Below are 21887 nucleotides of genomic sequence, written 5' to 3'. Positions count from 1 at the left end.
GTGGTACGGGGTTACCCCGCAAAATGCTTGTCCACTACTCCGCTTGTCTAAACTGTCTAAACTTTAAATACTTATAACTCATAAACTACTCGTCCTAAATTCGATTTTTATGTATCAACATTTTTAGAAAAATATTCTGCTTTGGAATATGAAATTAAAAAACTTTGTTGCCATTCAAAAAAGTAAAAAACTTAAAAAATGATAAGGATAAAAAATATTTAAAAATATAATTTTTTAATAAAAGCATTGATTTTTTAACAACTTGAAACTATGTAAAAAAATATTTTGAAAAAAGTCAATACTTTTTTAAATAGTGAGTGTTGTTTGATAAAAGAATCACCCTGTACTATATAAGTACAATAAACCTAGAATATCAAAACCATCACTAAACTGTTTATATTTTAAGTTTTTACTTAAATTATCTTTTATTTACCATTTTTAAGTATTATAGATGCGTTAAACTAAAATTAAAAACCACAATATTATAAGGGTTTTTTTAATAAAATAATTTTTCTTATATAAATTTTTTTTTTCCTTTTACCTATTTATTTATTTTTTTATTAACATAATAATATTGTAATAATATAATATTATTCATCTAGACTAAAGTGGTCTATATTATTGGGTATAAATAACACTCACTTTATGAATATTTTTGACATTTTATGTTAAAAGCTTTTAATAAATATTTATAAATGTTTACTCGAAAACAAATTGAAGGTTTAAATATCATCAAGGGAATCAAATAATATTTAAACAAGTGGTAATAAAAATACTAATAAGGTGAATTCTATGCGTATCACAATGCCAATGACCTTTAAAAAGATAAACTATTTAATGGTATTATAGTATCTAATATGTTAAAAAAAAAATTTCAGATACAATTAGCATTGAACATAGTGTTGCTAGCTTATTTCAATTGCATGCATATAGCGATGTAACAGTAAATATTGTAAGTCCAGAATCTGTCATGCTAGATTCTGTTGAATTGACATTCAGAGACCAATATCTTGGACGATCTGAAATGTGGCGTTTAAGAAATTCAATGATTGATACTTGTGTTTACAACAATAAAAAAATGGAATTTTGTGGTGGATATACTCGTGTTCAAGTATATCAAATGTGGACCAAAGGAAAAATTGTATCTTGTGGAGTTATCAGCCATAATACAAAGGTTTTTATTAATTCATTTTAATATCAGTAATTTGATGTACTTTTTAAATTATTTTTATTTTTTGCCTAATACAATGCTTTTTTTGTCAAAAAAAACATATAATTTAACATACCAAATATATTGGATAGTATTATTTTAAATTAACTTTAAAAAAAATCAAATTAAAATAATTTCACTGATACATATAATGAATGCTAAGTATTTGTGTTCCAGGCCTTAATTCTATTGTAATTTATGTGATATTTTTTTACTTAAATTATATATTTATATTTATTGAATTCTTATTTGTTTAGATAGTTTTTAGATCTGCTACAAGTATGGTGTATATTTTTCTTCAAATGACTTCTGAAATGTGGGAGTTTAACTTCTTAGGAGATACTTATTTTGAAAAATCTGTGGATGGTTTTCTATTTGATTTATTTGAAAAATGGCGGGTAAGTTTATAAATTTAACGTAAATTTCTATATTTTATTTATGTATTACTTCAAATCATAAAGTTAATACTATGTCTTATATAATTTATAATGTGTATTAACTATATAATTATGTAGTGTGTACCAATTACTAGTAATTATTCATCTAAATTTGTATCAACAGTAATTAACTATATAATTATGTAGTGTGTACCAATTACTAGTAATTATTCATCTAAATTTGTATTAACAGTATTTTGGCAGTAATCATGAAGTAACACTTGTTGTATTTTCAAGAGTTTTTTATAAAGCTAATAAATTAGAAGAATTCCCCGAAGCTATGAGAGAATGTCTTCAAGTTGATTATAAGAATCGTTTTTATGAAGATTTTTACAGGTAAATTAATAAATATAAAATAAATGCTAAAATATGCATCTAATTTTTTAACAAAACATTTTAGAATTATTGCTTTGACATATTTAGAGGTAGTCTATGTATGTGAGAGTTTAGAGTAGATTTTTTTGTTGAATGAAGAATTTGATAAATTTATTTTTATATATAATTTAAAAAATAAACCCATTAATAATTTTATCTCAAAAAATTTGATGTGTATAAAAATATTATTTATTATGATTTCTTTTGAAATTTGAAACTATTTTATGTATAATATAATCACACCTAACTCAGATATTTTTAAATAATATAATAGTTATTGATGGAGAAAATATTGATAATATTGTTCCCGTTGTCTTTATACCATCATCCAGTATCTGAACCACTGCTTACTGTGAGATTTTACCGATATATATAATCTCTTTATGGGTATAGGGTAGTTGTCAGAAAAATGATAAGAATGTTTAACCACGATTTATACCAGTGAATCAGCAGTGACACAAAAGTCAAAAATAATAATTACAGCCTACAATAATATAGAAATCACTGATGACAAAATCTTTACATAATATTTAAATTTTTTTTACTTTTTAGCTCTATACATCTATACTCTATACCTCAGATTAAATAAAACTATGCAATAAATAATATAATTTTCAAAAAAATGTAACAATTGTGGCATTTCTGAATGTTAAAGAATTATTAAAATTGAAATTTTAGATTTTACTAGATGGACTCGACGTACAATGAGTTTGTTTGGAACTTAACCATAAAAATTTTCATCAGCAAAGTAGCTGTGTTATTTGGAACCTATAAAAAAAAAAAAAACAATTCTTAAAAAATTTAAATGTTGATTATGAAAATTAAAAAAAAAATATTAACGGCTACCAAATACTACCATTGAGTAATTGCTATAATATGTCTCTCATTCTTCATAATATAGCATATTTGTACATATTAAATACAATATAACATGGTGGTAAAATATAGAGTAAAATTAATTATTATTACTGGAGATTCCCTTTGTAGAAATCATAGTATAATATAGAATAAAATAAGTTTTTATTACTGGAATTTCCTATGCAGAAATCATAGCGACCTTTTCATAGTTAATCATAAAATATAACCAGTGGTATAATTATTTGAGTAAACAAGATTTAGTCTGTTGACAGTCACTGATGCGTCAATGTGATATTAAGTACTATAAAAATTAATTCTGTTGACATTTAAAATTTCTGTTTTAATTAAAAAATTTATTGTATGAGCTTTTGGATCACGATTACTTACAAAGTAGTTTTACTCTTCTAATCTATATTATTTTTATAATAAATGTATATATATTAATTTAACTATGTATTTATAAGTACTTAACCACTAATATGATTAACTATATTTATAAATTACAATGTGGCTATGTGGTTATGTCGATTGTTGAACCATAGAAATATATAGTTAGTACCATGAACTATGATTGATCATATGGATAGTACCACAAAAATCCATTTTAATTTTATGAGGTTGGCAACACCCTTGTTGTCGTATAACCATAATATTAAACTGCCGGGTAACCACTCTTTTCATTTTTCTGACAACAACCATTCTACGTCTCTTTAATTATTTTATTAATTTGGTTGTATTTATCTGTAAATATTATTATTATTTGTTATACATGCTCATACCCAAAAAACTATTATCAATATATGAATATTTAAAAAAATGTATCTATGCATATCCCTTGATTAATTACTATGATTTAAAGTTACAAATTGTGAAGTATAGAGAGAGATGCTTGATTTTCAAACTCAAAATTGAGTTTATTTCAGTGTTTCTTAACCTTGTATTATGATAAATTATTGAAGTTTGAAATATTTTGTATTTTGCAAAAGGTACATTATAAAAGAATAAAAGTTACAATTGGGGCCTGATTTACTCACTTAAATCCAAGGACTTTAATTTTCAATAGGTTACTATCCCCGTGCATTATGTGACAATCAAAACAAAGTACTACCGACTGTTGGCAAATCTTGGTTGATAGTATGATTACATTTTAATGCTGATAAGTTCTCACTTTTAGGTTTATCTTTATTATTATTTTATTAATTGATACAAAAATGTTGTCCTTAAACAACTTAAGTGTAGTAAATTTAATAAATCAAAACAATGCCTTTCATAAATGGAGGCCAGTCAACTGACTAGTCACCAAGGTACTTTTCTAAATCAAGACCTGGTAACAATGAGTAAATAGTATTTAATATATTTTAATGCTTAATTTTTTTTTAAAGTTACAAATGTTTATTAATAATAATGAAACAATATGTATTTAATGAAAAATTTAAGACTGATGTTTCTCACATAACATTTATACCCCACATTACAGCAATTTCTTAACTTCTCTTTGATATACATTAGTAATCCTTCCTTTATTTAACTTTATTTTGTCCAAGGCTTAAAGTAAAAAGCTACCTCACATAAATTTAATGTTTAAAATTTGGATAACACGGGAAGAATTAATTTTGATTAATTTTGATTTTTTTTTTTTTATGAAAATCTGATTTGTTTATAATTCTGCAAGTCCTTCTTCCTCTATTATATAAGCTGTATTATTTCCAAACTAAGATAAAATGGATTCTTTTACTAATCAAACAGTTTTAAACGAAGCGATGATCAGGTTCTTTTTCAGGTCAAGTTATGTTAATAAACAATTGATAATTGACAAGGCTGGACAAGTAAATTATTTTTTAAACTTATTTAAATAAGAAAATATTTAAAGTGAAAGTGAATTTAAGTTTTGGGTGACTTAGTTGAGTTATAAGCAGGGCTTGGGACTTATAGCACTTATAATCATTAAAATATGCGTTTAAAAAAGCTTTTAAAAACATCATTACAAGCAGTCAAATAAGCATTAAAAAAAATGTAAGCAAAAAATTATCAAAAAAAAAAAACTAAAAAATTCTAACTAAAAAATCAAACAAAATAAAAATAAATCTTTATCTTTATATTATAAGATAAATTAAACTTCACTTTCGAGATTTTAAGAATTTTATTGATTTTCCTAGAGATTTTCTGAAAAATGAAATATAAGCGATATTTATAATAGTTGAAAAGATTATAAAAACGTAGAAATACTGGTCAAATAAGCAAAAATAATCAGAAGAACTGGAAATTGTTTTGAAATAACACTGAAACAAGCGAAAATAAGCACTTTCAAACTTCATAATTAAACGTGATAACATTTCATACATTTCCATAGCACTGTGCTACATTTTAAGTCAATCCATAAAAATAAGCAAATGCTTTCAGTCTCGAGCCCTGGTTATAAGTTTCATAAGTTAGTACACATTTTTTTAAACATTTTTATTAATTGAAAAAAGTTTATTTTTTTTTATGCATCGATAACATATTTTATACTTGACTAACCAAAAATTAAATAATACACTAGTGCTTACCTTTATATAGTATTTACATATATATATTTATTTCATTGAGTTTTTTGAGGGTATTCTTTTAAAGTTTTTTTTTTTATATATCAACCCTAAGGTTGGTTTCGCAGTTTTCCGAAATTTCTCCACTCATCTCTATTCTCAGCTAGCTTTTTTAGCTCCTTATAATTTGTTAGACCAGTATCGGAAATCATCCTTTTTATGTATGACGTTTTTCGTAGGTTATATCTTCTTTCCTTTTGTGTAGGTTTCTTCAGTTTTTTATATGCAACATTGATTTTCATCATTAAGAAGTTATGGTCGCTGTCCACATCGGCGCCTGGGTAAGTTTTACATCTCCGTACTTGATTTATGTAGCGTTTTCTTACCAATATATAATCGATTTGGTATCGTCCAATGTCCCCTGGCATTTTCCACATATGTATACCTTTTCCTCCAATGAACATTTTGGCATGTGTTTGTTATGACCAAGTCATATAGTTTGCAGAAATCTACAAGTAACCCTTTCGTTTCTAGTGCCCAATCCATCTAGACACGCTGTAGCCAAGTTCTAGCTAACAGAACTGGCGAGCAGCACCGTGTGTAATATTACACGAACCATTTGGAGCCACTTTTGACCCCCTCATAACTCAAAAACTATTCCACATAAACATGTCAAATTTGACTCATATATTGAGACTTAGAGATACACATGTTTTCCAAATTTCATAAACATACCTCAAACCGTTATTTAGATATTAACGTCCCTAAATCTTCATTTTTATCACTGACTGACTTACCTATAGATCAAAATTCTAACCCAGTTCCAGATAACCTGGAAAGTTCAAATTTGGCATACAAATAGGTAGTTAGGTTAATACAAAGGAAAAAATCAGAAACTTGAAAATTTTTAATTTTTTAATCAATTGATTTTATTAAATTTTTTAAATTATTTAATCCATTATATTTAATTTTTCAATTAATTAATTAATTGCCTCTAATTTAATGTAATGTTAAATGGACGGAAATGGATGTTGACTTAAATACTCGTAGCTCCGCCAACCTTTCCAGTATCGCGGCTCCAAAAATACGTCCAGTCGAATATGTGTCGTCGTGTCGATATTGGCGACCCGCGCGCAGCAACATACTTCTTTTCTATGTATGTAATTAATATTAGTTTAAAAAAAAAATACAATTAAAATAATTAAATAATTAATCTTACAATTATGAATTACCCATCAGTAGAAATTATAGTAAATAAAATTATGATAATTAAAAATAATATACTCAAAAGGAGATAAAATAATTTTATATTAATTTTACATATTTTATACTCTGTATACAACAGAAAATATTTTGTAATAAATACCTATTATTAATGTTAGTAACTGAATTATAGTATATAGTAATAAACTGTATTTATAGAATACGTCAGGGTAAATTATTTTTATCGACGATCGAAACAAAGTCGTTTCGGGGGAAAAATTAAAATCAGTACTAAGAATAAACAAAAATAAAACCAATTATATTGTTAGATAATAATATAATAATATATATATATATATAAATATTATTTATATTTAAAAACATAGATAATGTTCTCATCATCGGTCAAAATAATGAATCGTCAAAATGAACACAATATTTGCCTCGGTGTAGCGGGGAAGGGAGCGGTGCGATAAAACCTTGACGTGAAAAAAAAAAGAAAAAAATAAATCCAGATACTGAATGGGTAATTCACTCCAACATTTCAAAAGTACAAGAAAATATAAATAATAACACAAAAAAGACAATTATAACCCGTAAACGTAGGAAAATACAATAATTTAGCAAAAACCATTTGGAAATAATATTATTGTGAATAAGTAGCAATTAATAATTTACAAACAAAAAGTAATGATATCCCACCAAAACATACATGTAAAATGATAGCCAAGTTCAATACTATAATATATACCCTGGTTGTTGACTTCAACGACAAAAGAAGTGAGATCTAAATGGATGCCAAGTTCAATGGTCAATCCAGAAATTTATTTATAACAACATAACATATAATTTCTTCTTATCACTTAAAATAATGTTTTGAAGCCTAAGGTCTGACTTGGCTAGTTGTCATATACGAATTATTATTAAGTAGGTACCAACTAAAACAGTCATGGAAGAGCACTATGTTCGATAGCTAGTTTCTACCAGCAAGTCAAATTTTTAGAGGGATAGAAAATAACTCACAACTTTAGAATTTGTGAAGGCTATAACATAATTGGTATATGGAAACTAGCCAAGTCAGACCTTAGGTTTCAAAACATTATTCTAAGTGATAAGAAGAAATTATATGTTATGTTGTTATAAATAAATTTCTAGACTGACCATTGAACTTGGCTTCCATTTAGATCTCACTTCTTTTGTCGTTAAAGTCAACAACCAGAGCATATATTATAGTATTGAACTTGGCTATCATTTTACATGTATGTTTTGGTGGGATAGGATGCTACTACTTGCCCTTCAGCACCTTCGCCTACAACAGCGTTCCAATCCCCTATTATTATTAAGTTGTCACTACCTTTCGCTAATTTACAGAGTTCCTCGAATCCTGCGTAACTTTCTTCTATCTCGTTGTCCTCTGCTTCAGTTGTTGGAAAGTATACTTGAATTACTTCGATATCGCTGGGTTCAGCTTTAAGTTTCACCATTATAAGTCTGTCATTGTATGCTATCTTATTTATCACTTGTTGATCCCGTTTTTTGTTTATTAGAACTCCAACTCCGGCTCTTCCTGTTCTTTCATCTCCAGAGTGTATAACACAGTAATCATCAGACCAGAAATCTCCATTTCCTACCCATCGTGTTTCACTTACATCTAATATATCTACGTCTAACCTTGTCATTTCAACTTTAATATTTTCTAGCTTTTCAGTATTTAACATAGTTCTTACGTTCCACGTTCCAATGTGACGCTTGCTGACGACCTGAGAAGCCTTGTTTCTTCTCCTGCCGAGACAACTGATATTTCCGAATATATATCTGGTCTAATAACTTCCATCCCTTCATAACTTCGGTTCATACTGCTTACTAAGATTTCTAATGTGGTGGTATCCTTCTCCTTCCACATCACAGTTGATAGGCCAGTATTTGGAATATGCTCAATCTGCCCCATCAAAACCTTCCATTGCCGTTAGTTCTGTTGCAAAACTCGCCGATGGTCAGTAGTAGCGGTTACTGCTACCCTCCGCTACCTCCTTTTAATCGCTTTCTACGATAAACAGGAGTTACTGTGGGTCTATTCTAATCATCGACCCCACAGGGAGAATTCCTTTAAAGTAGGTGATAAAAAAATATACACAATTTTTAACTTTAAAAATAATTCACTGTAATTTTCTTTTTACATGAATACAAAATAGACTGGAATAGTAATATTTTAATAAAATTGAAAACAAAATAATTTAACTTAAATTACTGCTTAAAATGAAAAATTAATTCGTTAATTTCAAGTTAGTTAAATATAACGAATTCAGTAAGTCAATAGTTAAGTTAATAAAAATACAAAAGAAAATAGTTAATTTAACTTATTAATTAGTTAATGCTCAGCTTTGATAACTGCTATAATTTTATCAATAGAATTCATACATTTTGATTTTCACCTAGCATGCTTAAATTTAAAAAAAAAATCAGTAATTTGACTTTGTTTGTTTTTGGCTTGTCACATGAACAATGCATGGGAAATACGGGTTACTATCAAAATAAAATTAATGATCCATATTAATGGTAGATAACTTAATTTTAATCATCGCCAAAATACCAGTTAATTTTTATAAATTGTGTTAAAAATGCTTGTACATTTTGCATAATTTTATATACTTTATCTTATGCAATACTTGGACTTATCTTGTGACCCACCAGTGTATTACAATTAATAGACCCTGATTTATCATTTAATTTCATAGCTTTTGTAATCTGAAAATTTCTCTAACACTTAGTTGTACAATAAGTATTAAAGGTATTAGGATATATTTTAAATAATATAATATTAAAAATGTTTGTATTTTTATCAATTTTTTTAAGCTTATAATAACAGTATGTTCACATCATTATATAATGTTAAACATTTTAAAATGATTCAAATATTTTAAATATGTTAAACTAAATATTATAATTTAATAATGTTAAATTAAATATTTTTATTTCTTTTTTTAGGGTAGTAATTCAAAATGAACGTTATGAAGATTGGGCAGCAGCTTCATTAATGCTTCTTCGACGTCTTTATTATACATACAAAATAGATATTTTAAATTATCATCATAAATTACTTCAAGATTCTGGGGTTTCAATTAGCTCTATACCTGAAGGTTATTTATCACATGCTTCTCAAGGCAACTTTCTTGAAGTATTAAATATGGCATTAAACGGTAAGTAGATACATGAAATTGTTATACAGTATCATGCGTAATAAAAATATTTAAAAAAAAGTACCAATTGATTTTTTGTGTACGGATGTATCAAGAAGTTTTAGTATACCTATAGAAGTTTTATATCCCAATCATTTATTTAAATATTTTGAATTACCGAGGTAACTTAAAGTTTTTATTTTTATTTTTGGTCGTTTGAGACTTAAAAAAATTCGGAGGTTCCACTGTTTTAAGTGTCGATTGTACTTAAAAATTGAGGAGGCCACAAAATGGATTTGTTAAATTGGAATTCAATGCTAGATAATAATGTACAGTAAATAGTCTGAGCAAAGAATATTTTGTTATAATATTTATTTTACTATAAATCTACTTACTTTGGTTTTTCATTTGAGAACCTACATGTTTTAATACAAAATGTGAATTAGATGATTTTTCTGAAAACGTTGACTTATTGTTTTTGAACTGCGTAAAATTTTTCTGAGTTATTCCATTTGAAGTTTAAAGATATATATTTGATTTATATTTTCATTTATCAGGGATTTCTTCAAGACAAATAATAGTATGTTTCTCAACAATAAACACAGATTTTATTTATTATTATTTTATATTTTATTATGCTATTATGTTATATACAGAACTTGCCTATTAACAAAGAAACAGAAATAAATGTTTATTATTCATTCAATTTCTTTAGTTACTATTTCTACACTATTTACATCTTACCCTATAATATACTAATATTTTCATATTACAATATTGATTTGTTTTATTATCTTTTTCTTATTACTACTACTAACCACACAAAATGTGCATAGCACAGTAAATTACAAATTACAAATTAAATATTATTTACGTATTCTTTACATATGTTATATTTGCGGTTCTCTTTTTTGTTCACGGAGCTCCTGTTGTTAAAAAAGTACTAATACAAATGCTACAAATGCAAATTTTTAAACCACAAATAAATTTAAATTATCCATATATTTATTTATTTTATTTAAATCAGCATAATTCAATTACATTGGTAGTCAATTATGTATTATATAATAATTGTTGATGTATATACAACTGAGTTTAGTTCATGTCTGGTTTACGTCGTTTATGATGTTCCTAGTTAAATATAATTTATTTATAGAAAATGTCTTTATACAATTGGAAAATCAACTTATTATCCTGGTATAAAATATTGATTTAATTAAATTACCAACATAATATTAATGTGTTATTTAGATTTACAAATAGATATCGACTTTTTATCATTTGATTGATTGACATATTCTCATCAAGATTAACAATTCTATTAATTGTTTTGTTTATAAGAAATGTATTATTTATGTTGATTATTTTTTTGGATTGAATTTCACAAAAAAATTGTATTAGACTTTTCTGTTCTCCCATCTTATATTTTTATATTATTAGTTACAAATCTATAATATAAAATACTAGGTGTTTAATAACATACTTATCACAGCATATTATTATCCCCACAAAAACACTTTGTCAAATCCGTGTAAAAAATGCCAAGTCAAAAAAAAAAAAACTATATATTTATAAGACTTAAGCATTATATTATATCCTAAATAAATTATAAGTAAATTAAATTTATTAAATTTAAGTGGTTTGTTTACTTTGCTAGGATAAATTTTGATAAATAAACATGTTCATTCGTAACTAGACTATTTTAATAAATTTTCATTACAAATATTACTTAATTTATTTTGTTAAAAGGTCTTAATCATTAATTTATAAATATAATAAATTCTACTAATAAGTCTGTGTGTCTGAGTACTGTTCCAATGTAAACGTATGAACGAAGAAGACTTGAAATAATAATATTCAACTCAGGTTTCAGGTCGGAAAAACTTTTATTAAATTAAAACAAACATAAATAAAATTAAAACACCCTTTAACCAATAACCTTTGTTGTTGAGGCTTAAAAAAAAAATAAAAAAATAAAACGCTTAGCAAATCCAGATTGCCTAGCCCGCACTACGATTGTCGTTTCACATGTACAATCGTCGTACCCACATTCTCGCCGACTCATTCAGCGACAACGGGACTCTCCCACGCCTGTGTGTCTGGTGGTGTTATATAAGAAATATTTATGTTGTCTCAGCATATCCAGCTTCACTGACCTATGTTAAAAATTTACAATTTAAAATATTCCCACCTACATAACATATACGTATATTAAATAATATTTTTTTGACGACTGTCTACAATATACCACAGTACCTACCAACAAATTGTATTATTATGTATTCACCATAGGATTCTTCATTATTAAAATATTGCGTTTTAGATAACATGTATGGATTTCACAATATTTTGTTTCCTGCATAGTTATTTATAGGCCCACAACATTTTAGAACAACTACAGTCTTAATACTTTATTATAATTTGGCATAAATGTAGTTAAATTCCTAAGAAATTTTTTGGAATTTTTGTTTCAAATATGTTTTTGCATGCTAAACTTGATAGTATTTAAAGGAAAAATCCCTCAAACTTCATTTGAAAGTTACGGTCAAAAAGTTTGCTGGATATTTTCAATGAAGAAGTTATAGTTATGACCAAAATTGTTTAAATTTTGTTTTGATAAATACATTTTAATTTGAAAACATGCAATTAACAATTCACTATTGAAATAATAGTTTGATGTAAACCTAAAAAAAAACAAGGAATGCAAAATTAGAACTTAGGGTTGTAAGACCTTTTTGCACCCTCCTAGTTGCTTCAATGCTTATTGGAATTTAAAATTTAAAATATTGAAAAAACATCTATTTTTTTTGTGACAATTTTTTTTTATAACCATCTTTAATTCAAATTTCAACAAAATTGAATTTTTATGTATGAATAATAACTGTTTTAGATATTTAAAGTAATAAGTTATCTAAGAAATATTATTTTTAGGCTTTTTAAAATTTTTACCACTATACATTTTTAATTTTCCATACACAGTACAATTTTTAAAATATCAAAGTTAATTTTAAGGTATTTATACTATGAAAACTGTTTTAAGTGCTGTGTTGTAATAAGAAGTTAATAAATTCCTACTATTATATGAAATAAAATTGTAATAATTATTTTACAATAAAATATACAATTTGTATTTGTCAATGCTTTAAGGTTAGTTCAACTAGTATTACTAATAGAAATTAAATTACAAATATAGATAATAGATATTATATTATAGTGAAAAATAAATTAATAATAATAATAATAATAATTTTTATCATTATCAATTATTAAAGGTCTTATCATTGAAGCCATTCCTCAGTCCTCTGACATCAAACTCTTCAATGAATCAAAAGATGTACAGTTTATTGGTTCTAAAATATTTTCAATATATTGTTCTCTTATGCCTCCTCTTGATTTCTTCCTTGTTATTTTTCCTTTAAAGATTTTACCTATAAAGTTTCTGTCATATGACGTGACCAACCAACTTTATTCTCCTTGATTCAATAATCTTTAACTGCTGTCTTTTTTTGCATTTTTCTAGTCCATCTTGTCTTTATCATTGTTTTCCATATGCATAATTCGCTATTGCTTCCACTTCCAGTTTGCATCTTTTTGTACATTGTCCATATTTCACTGACATAAGTATCAGTACATTCAAAACAAATGTCCTAATGAATATTTTGTGTACTATGTTGATGCTCATGTGCTTATTGGTGTGAAGTTGATTGTTGTTTTGGAATGCTTGCTTTGCTAAATGTATTCTTCTTTTGATGTCTGATGTCGATTTATTATTTAAAGTTACAGTGCTTCTAAGGTAGTAGAATTCTTGGACTTATTGTGATTGTGTGTTGTTTATTTGTATATTAAAGTTTAGATCTGAGTTAATTTTTTTGGTTTTCATAACATTTATATGTTTACATTCATTGTTTTTGATAAAAATCACTAAAGAATTCCATATTATTAATTTTAATATAAATAAATTATAAAATATCCTTAGAAAAAGAGGTTTCAAAATTGTTTTTACTTATACAAGCATAGCAACTTTCTAGGTTTGGAAATAACACTAATTTATTGTTATTATTGTTTTTTGTATTTTGCTTGTAAGCAACTTCTTTATTATATTAACTGTTGAAACTAATTATAATCACAAAGTATAAGAAAAAAAACACTAATTGTAATATAGAATACTCATTATTATAGTATATAATCAATATATTTTGTTTCCCTCAAAAATTGTTATTTTTAACTAAAAAGAATTAAATTAATTGGTTAATTACAAAATTTTAGTCTTATTTATGTAAGTGATGTTTTTATTATTATTATTATTACTATTATTATTATACTTGTATTTTTAATTTTTTAATTTTTTAGTTTTTGAAAAACATTACATTGAAAGAAGTTTAGATCGGACTGGTCAATTAGCAATTGTTATATCTCCTGGTATGGGTGAATTTTACGTGGATAGACAGTTAACAAATATTACAAAACAAAGAGTTATGGATAATGGTGTAGGAATTGATTTGATCTGCGTGGGTCAAGAGCCTTTGTATGCTGTCCCATTATTTTTGGTAAGGTTAACGCCTGATTGGCTAAGGTATAAATTGTATGATTCCATTTTAACACATAGCAAATACTTATGATAAATTAAATTTAAATTTTTATATTGACTAAAGTTAAACCATATTAAGCGTCACTGAACCCAAGTCTTCTTTTTGATACTCACTGTTTGTTCTGTCCATTGACTGACTAAAAAATGTAAAATCTGATGTTGTAGTTGGTTTATGGGCGTTAGTATTGATTTTGTTTTAAGTAATTGGCATAACTTAAACCTGTACAAGAGTGAAACATGTAATTAATTTTCTTTTTTTTCATCAAATCATTTGGAAGTATCCAAATGATAACTGAGTAGTAGTGGGGGTATATACATGCAAGCATGATCTAAAACAAAACAAAAACATAATACATTTTAAAAATTCAATCATTTCTAAAAACAAAATTTTGTAATATTTATATCAACTAAATATTCTGGGTGGCTACTTAGTATGATTGTATAAAAAGGTTTAGTTGATTGTTTTAATCATAGACCTTATACTAATAGACGGAACATGGCTGTAGTTCCGGCGTCCAAACGTGATGGCGCTGATCAAGGTAGTACACCGTACACCCCATATGCACACAAGAACTATGGAATTGTACAATAATTTTTATTTTGACTCACGCAATTTCGTCAGCAATTTATCAAGACACCGCATACTATTACTATTACCGTTATTTATATTACCGCACCTATTACTACCACTAGTGTTGGATCACCAAAATAAAGGTGTGACTACATTTCATTATATCATCCATACATAGGTACAGGTCCTAACCTTTCCCTCCCACAAAAAAAATTGCTTTAACCCCCCAAAAATTCGGAGAACATAAAATTATATGTATACTTATGACTTATCCGCTTTTTCTATTATTAGTAGAATACTGGCATGCTCTATATAAGATATCTTAATTTGTGACTATACTACTATTAATTGCTTTATTAGCTATAGTGCTATACAATTTTACCGTATATACGATGCAAATATACTATGTATGTATTACTATTTTTGTATTGCATAGATGATATCTAATGGTAGTATGGTACCACCTAACTACTCACGATCCCCCTTAAAAATTTTGATCGCTGTCACGCCCTTATACTGATAACTACTTATTATACTATTATTATTTATTATATTTTGGTTCAATTTTGAATTATTTTAATTGCTCTCTTGACTATCAAGTATAAATTGAACAATTCAATGATATTATAGAATATATTGTAGGTACTTATTAATTATACAAATATATTTTTACTTTTTTTACCTTTTACTGTCAAAAAAATATCCTATTTATGTTTTTACTATATCCTTCAACCATTGAATATTGTCATTTTTGAGAATGGAAAATTAATTTACATGATATATTTATACGTCATACTTAGTATTATTATAAATCATGATGAATATGTACGATCATATAACTAACTACTTACTTATTATAGTAAGTAAATTCATTATATTATCATGATTTATACACTAATATAATATAGTAATAGTAGTATACATTAAACTTATTTTATACTACTTTTTATAAGTATCTACTTATAATACTACCAAAGTCTAGTTAATTATAATTAATTATAAGTATATATAGCTTTAGTGTATACATTATAAAATAATAAAGTTATTATAGCTATAATATGGTTAGTGTTAATTACAATGTTTTTGGTCGCAAGGAATGGCATCATTGCTGGCATGCAAGGAAATACCCGCACTACCCACCCGCATCTTGACTGGAGGTTCTGTCTATTAGTAAAAGGTCCATGGTTTTAATATACTATTTTAAATATTGTAATTGTATATTTTTTAGTTTCAAAATCGTGATGAATCTTTAGGAGATGACTACAGTATTCCACATTGGATAAATTTAAGGTTTGTTTAGTAATAATTAATTATAATTTATTGTTATTTGATAAAAGATTGAATATTATTGCACTTAAAGCTGAATAAAATGTAAAGCGTATTTTTTTAAATAACTACTTTAAGTTTGAAATGAACAATAAAATATAACGTAATTGTATGCTTACGAGTTACTTTTATAAACATTGTATATTGTTTATATTTACAGTATTACTATATTTACCATAATTATACTTTTAAAATGTTTATTTAAATGTATTAATATTATTGTCCTAATTTCTCAACTTGAATTAATTATTTTAATTAGCTTTTACAGAAGTAACCACATGCCACAGAGATCTACATTTGTGCCTAGGATTAAAGTACCTCATCAATTTTCAAACATTTTATTAAATCGTCCAAAAATGGGTTTGAAAACAGTGTCATCAAATAGTTGTTCAGCTTCTTTACGAAATAAGTTCACCAACTCTGCAAAAGATTATATAAAATATGATATTGGAATTTTCAACAAATACCATAGAACTAAAATGCCTAGGTTCGGTAATATACATTTATCTAAACATATTAATGAGAATGATTTTAAACATTAGAATCATCAAAATGACGACAATCTTGTTTAAATTAAGTTTGTAATATAATTTCTCTTACACAAATGGTTAGTATTAATATTTCATAGTAAGTATATAAATCTATAATAGTTGTAACTAGTAACTAATCAAAAATATTAAAATATTCTTCTTATTAAGGAAATACCTACTTTATTTTTTTCAGCAATATCAATGACATTCAGTCACTAAATAAATCTAACGAAATCAGTGCTTCGAAAAATATTAAAATCAGTACATGCAGTTTTGATGTAAATTCTGATGATTCGATTTCTCTAAGTCATAGTGTTTCTCCTCTGAAACAACGTAGTAATACTCCTCCGCCCAAAAGCCAAAACGAACTTATAGATTTAACACCCATAAACAGTAATCATGGATTAAGATTTTTTATTGACTCAATAATAATTTTTTTAAATAATTTATTTTACTACTATTTACTCAGGAAATAGAAGTTGTAGTATAGATGAAAGTTTGAAAAATTATACTAAATTGGAACAAAATGCCAAAAATAATTTGAGATTTATACGTTCACGAGGTCTAATGAATCCATTTGACAAATCACAATATCACGTTAAGTTAACATCAAATCGGAGAAGGTGGAGTCATATATTCCCAGAAAGTAACCAACTACATTGTGAAAAAATAATAATAATTACTGAATATTATTAAAATAATTAATATAATTTTTATTACTTAGAACCTACAATCACAAAAAAAGTTTATGACTGTAATGAATTTAATAAAAATACAAAGAACTTAAGTGAAATGGAAAAAATTCAAAAATTAGAAAAAAATTGTATGGTTTTTATTATTGTAATTCATTATAATTTTAATTTGATGAACTAGTTTATTTTATGTTATAGTAAATTTTAACATAATAAAACATCAAAAATTAAGAATCGAGGAAAAACAAAATATCACAAGTTCTTGTGATTGCTTAAGTGATAATGAAATGACAGATATGGATTTTGAATTGACAGATATGTGTACACCAGGTTAGTGTAATGTAAATAATAAATATTTAATTAAATAATTTTAGATTCTGAGCGGAGCGATGAATGTATTGATTTTACCATGATGTGTGTTTTTTTTTTTGTGTCTGTCATCACGTTTTGGGGCGGTAAAGTGCTTCGATTTTTGACTTCAGTACCTCGTTCGATCAGAAAGTGAATCTAGTTGGTACTTTGGGTGGTCAAAAGTGAAAAATTATTAATATTATTTTAAATAAATGGGATAAACAAACTAAAAATTAAGGTGAAAACGGGAAATTTGATGCACACTCATTTTTCGACAAAATCGATTTTGGTCTTTTATGAAATTTTCTCATTGTGAGTTTTAACACTATACTAACACTATACAATTTTTTTAGGCAAAGTAAAAAACAATTTATCATTATATGTTATACTTATAATATAATATAAATATTCTTATAATTATTACTATTACAACATGCTGTAGAAAAATGGCATTTTGAAGTGCACAAAACATTATTTTCTAATGCAAATCCACTTTTTATTTTAACACTTTGTTTTAAAAACACATTTTTAAACCCTTGGCCAGGAAATATAAGTTTTGTTTTTCCTTGTACAACCAGCATAATATCATACCTACAACAACAGAAAGAAATTAATAAAAATAAATCTAAATAAAAAAAAGGTGGGAAAATTGTGACATTGTGTTTTAAATATTTTTCAACTAACATTTTAGTTATGTAGTAAGATTCTTATCTTAAATTTTTAAGTTTTTTTACCTAACAAATAAAATTTGATTGACATTTATAGAACAAAAAACTTGAAGTTGAAAATCGAAGCATAATTTTAAGTACTTATCGTGTAAAAATACATATCTTTGTAAAATCAATACATTCATCACTTTGTTCAGAAATTTAAAATAGTTGCTTGTAAGAATTTAAGGGATATTTTTTAATATGAATTTCTTACCTTTTAATTTAATGGAAGTCTTTAGGCTGTTTTTTCTTACGTCCAACTTTATGTTCTAAAATAATTTCTATCAACCAAGTTTGATGACCTTGTATGACTAGAACACTTTATAAATGAAATAAAATAATTCCTATCAACTCATTATATTATTGTCTATCAGATAAAAAAAAACTAGTATTATTAGTCAAACCTTTTCGATTTGTATGTAGCTTATTATATAAATTTGACTTCATATTAATCATATCCTCAATAAAGCCACACTGCTACAAGACTCAAAAATGACGATAATGTAATACAATTATAAGTAATAACTAATAAGTATTTTCATATAATTGCTCATTATTATTATTTAAGTAATAGAATAAGAATTTTAATCTTTATCACATCAAATTGTCACACATGACACGCGCATGTATGGTAGGCAATATACATTAAGTTGTTGGTAACTGGCAATACCCAATTTTGTTTATATTTATCATATTTTCTACTCTATGTTTGGCATTATACATAATACCTAAGCAAAGCTAGTATTATGTATATGACCGAGTAATTTTTGGCATTTTATATAATGCTTAAGTATTTTGCTATATACCGGATTATCCATATTGCTGGTAACATTATATATATTATACGAGTATACTATACATGAAATGTATTTAATATATTTATATTATATAATTAGTTATAATTAAATTATGATCTTTATCTGAAGTCAATTTTATTTAATCCTTTGTGTTTATAAGGAAAGTTATATCTAACATTTGATTACTATTAATTTTTTTAATAATTGTCATTAGCTTAGTTGCTTTTAGTTAGTCTTTAAATCTTTTTATTATTTAATTTTTAAATTTTCTTTAAAAAAGTGTTCTTGAAAATCAACTATCTTAAGTTTTTTGATTTTATTATGAGTGTAAAGTCAAACAAATATTGTAAAATAAAGCATTGCATAATGCAAATATAAATGTTTATGAAAACAAATTCCAGATGAATTTCAACATATTTAAGACACACCTACAAAAAATTAATAAAACAAAAATAAATATTTTAACAGGTGTTGATTGGAAATCACTTGTGTTTCCTGCGTGTTTACCAATAACAACTGACTATTTTCCGGATGAGATAAATCTTCAAACATATTATTTATTTTCAAATTACAATCTGTTACCTGATTATGTAAATGCTGAAGTTGCCTTGCAAAGAGCCGTTTATCGTCAACCACTATCGGCTTTAGAAGTTTTTTATCAAATGATATGCCAACGTTTATCTCAAGTAAGAGCATATATATAAAACGTATTCATTACCTATTTCATTGATAGAACGTTTTATGAAGTTGTTATTTTTTTATTTTTTTCGGTATATTTATTAATCTGGGAAAACTATCCTTTTTATTCCATTACAATAATGTTTTATCGTAGGTGTAATTTGATCAGAATTTTTTGTAAACTATGTATAGAATTATTTTGTTGTAGTATTGTAGCTACATTATTTTCCATTAATCATTATTAATTAAGATTATTTTTCCACTATTAAATAAAATGTCCAACTGTCCATCAATCAGATGGTTAATTCATCTCTAGCCTCTACTTTACATTTTTAATATGATTTTTTTTTTAGTTAGTTAAATACTTTCTGGGTAATTTAAAAGCTTACAGCTATAATATTACTTTTACTTATACTGCAGCTTAAATTAAATTAAATTATAGAAAATAATAATAGGTATATTTCGATTTATAAATAATGAGAGAATAAAATTTTAGTTAACACACCTAAATCACATTTTAAGCTTAATAAATTATTTTATTTTAGTCTCTAGAAGCTTCTTAAATTCATCTTAACTTAAATTGTGTTACTGTAAAAAAAATCTGAATTAATGTTTTTGTAATTTATTTGTCTCAATAATATAAATTTTTAGATCATAAAATGTTTATTTAATAGGGTTTCCAGTTGGTTGTAAGTAAAGATGAAAATCCCGAACAAAAAAAGAAGATAAATAGTATTGTCATGAGATCAACAGTTCATGATGAACGATTTATTGAAATGCGGCTGAGTATTGGGAGAATAGTTCATACTGTTACTTTATTTGGTTCAGAAATTCAAGTGACGCGTTATAGACCAAGGTAAATTATTGTAATATGGTCTGCTTTTCTATTCTAGGTAATTCATTTAACTCATTATACAAAAACATATTTATAGTAAAGATTTATTTTCCTAAAAAATGCTTTTTTTAAATTGTTTTTAATTTTTATTACCAATTACTTGCCTAATAAATATATTAACTTGGTTTTCAATTGTCAACCTATACTAAAAATGTCATACATTATAAAAGCTATTATAAAAAAATACATTTAATATAGCTTTACCTAAATGTTGATAAATTTATACCCAGCTGTGATTTGATTTAATATTTAATATTAGTAAAGTATTAATATCTATTCTAATCAGTAGTTGACTTGGGAATAAAGTAGTAGAGGTACTCAAGCTACTTTAAAAAATGTAATCAAACACATAACTATGAGGAGGGGGAGTCCCTTAAAAAGTTTAAGAAGCATAATAAAAAACTAAGAAACACGTATTAATGAATCATTACATAATATAAAATAATATCATAATTTATTAGGTAGTTTTTACTAATAATATAGAAAACAATGAAAAACTTTTATACCTATGTAGTATAATTATTATTATTATTTCTGTTATTATATTTCTTCATCTAAAAGATTTCACAGATCAGAATAATTATTATCACTGGTTTTTACTTGTCTTTTTGGACAGCATACTTCAATTTCACCTCTTCCCTTCCATTGAAGATCCATGACTTATCGTAATTGGCTGGATTAAAAGCTATTACTGGGGGACCAGCACATTGTATGAAAAGGAGTGAAGAGATGTGCTGTGTATTTAATTAGCCAACCCCTAGCTTGGGTATCCTAAAAATAAGTTGAGGTACTCAGTCTCCCCGTGCCCCCCTCAAAGTCAACCACTGATAATTTTTAATACTATAAGGCTAAAGAACTAAAAAAGTTTGAACGCGATAATATCAGGAATTACGGGTTCGAATTAAAAAATTATTTTTGTATTGGATTGTTATTATCGAGAAATGTTATAGGCTACCTGTATACAACGT

General features: G+C 25.7%; 1 protein-coding gene across 3 annotated transcripts in view; it reads left to right on the top strand.

Moving 5' to 3' along the window:
- LOC107169616 (GATOR complex protein Iml1-like) overlaps positions 1-21887 on the top strand; it is a 64958-nt gene that overhangs the window by 7071 nt on the left and 36000 nt on the right. For 2 of the 3 annotated variants that reach the window (XR_016189525.1, XM_089216435.1), the window contains exons 3-15: positions 879-1174; positions 1468-1608; positions 1841-1983; positions 9591-9802; positions 14132-14328; positions 16169-16230; positions 16526-16753; positions 16990-17189; positions 17266-17442; positions 17521-17619; positions 17687-17818; positions 19815-20032; positions 20699-20880. Coding sequence is in view for 2 of the 3 variants with exons in the window: in XM_089216435.1 (XP_089072561.1) it covers positions 879-1174; positions 1468-1608; positions 1841-1983; positions 9591-9802; positions 14132-14328; positions 16169-16230; positions 16526-16753; positions 16990-17189; positions 17266-17442; positions 17521-17619; positions 17687-17818; positions 19815-20032; positions 20699-20880 (2287 nt within the window). In the remaining variant the exon portion in view is untranslated. Of the gene's footprint in view, positions 1-878; positions 1175-1467; positions 1609-1840; positions 1984-5667; positions 5744-9590; positions 9803-14131; positions 14329-16168; positions 16231-16525; positions 16754-16989; positions 17190-17265; positions 17443-17520; positions 17620-17686; positions 17819-19814; positions 20033-20698; positions 20881-21887 lie in introns of those variants that run through there. The other variant, XM_089216436.1, reaches the window with a different exon arrangement.

The sequence above is a fragment of the Diuraphis noxia genome, unplaced genomic scaffold (genome assembly GCF_037042655.1).
Source record: "Diuraphis noxia isolate RWA-SAM2 unplaced genomic scaffold, SU_Dnox_SAM2 contig0001, whole genome shotgun sequence".
Classification (NCBI taxonomy): domain Eukaryota; kingdom Metazoa; phylum Arthropoda; class Insecta; order Hemiptera; family Aphididae; genus Diuraphis; species Diuraphis noxia.
Note: the sequence above shows the minus strand (reverse complement) of the source record. Positions and strands in the feature narration are given on the sequence as shown.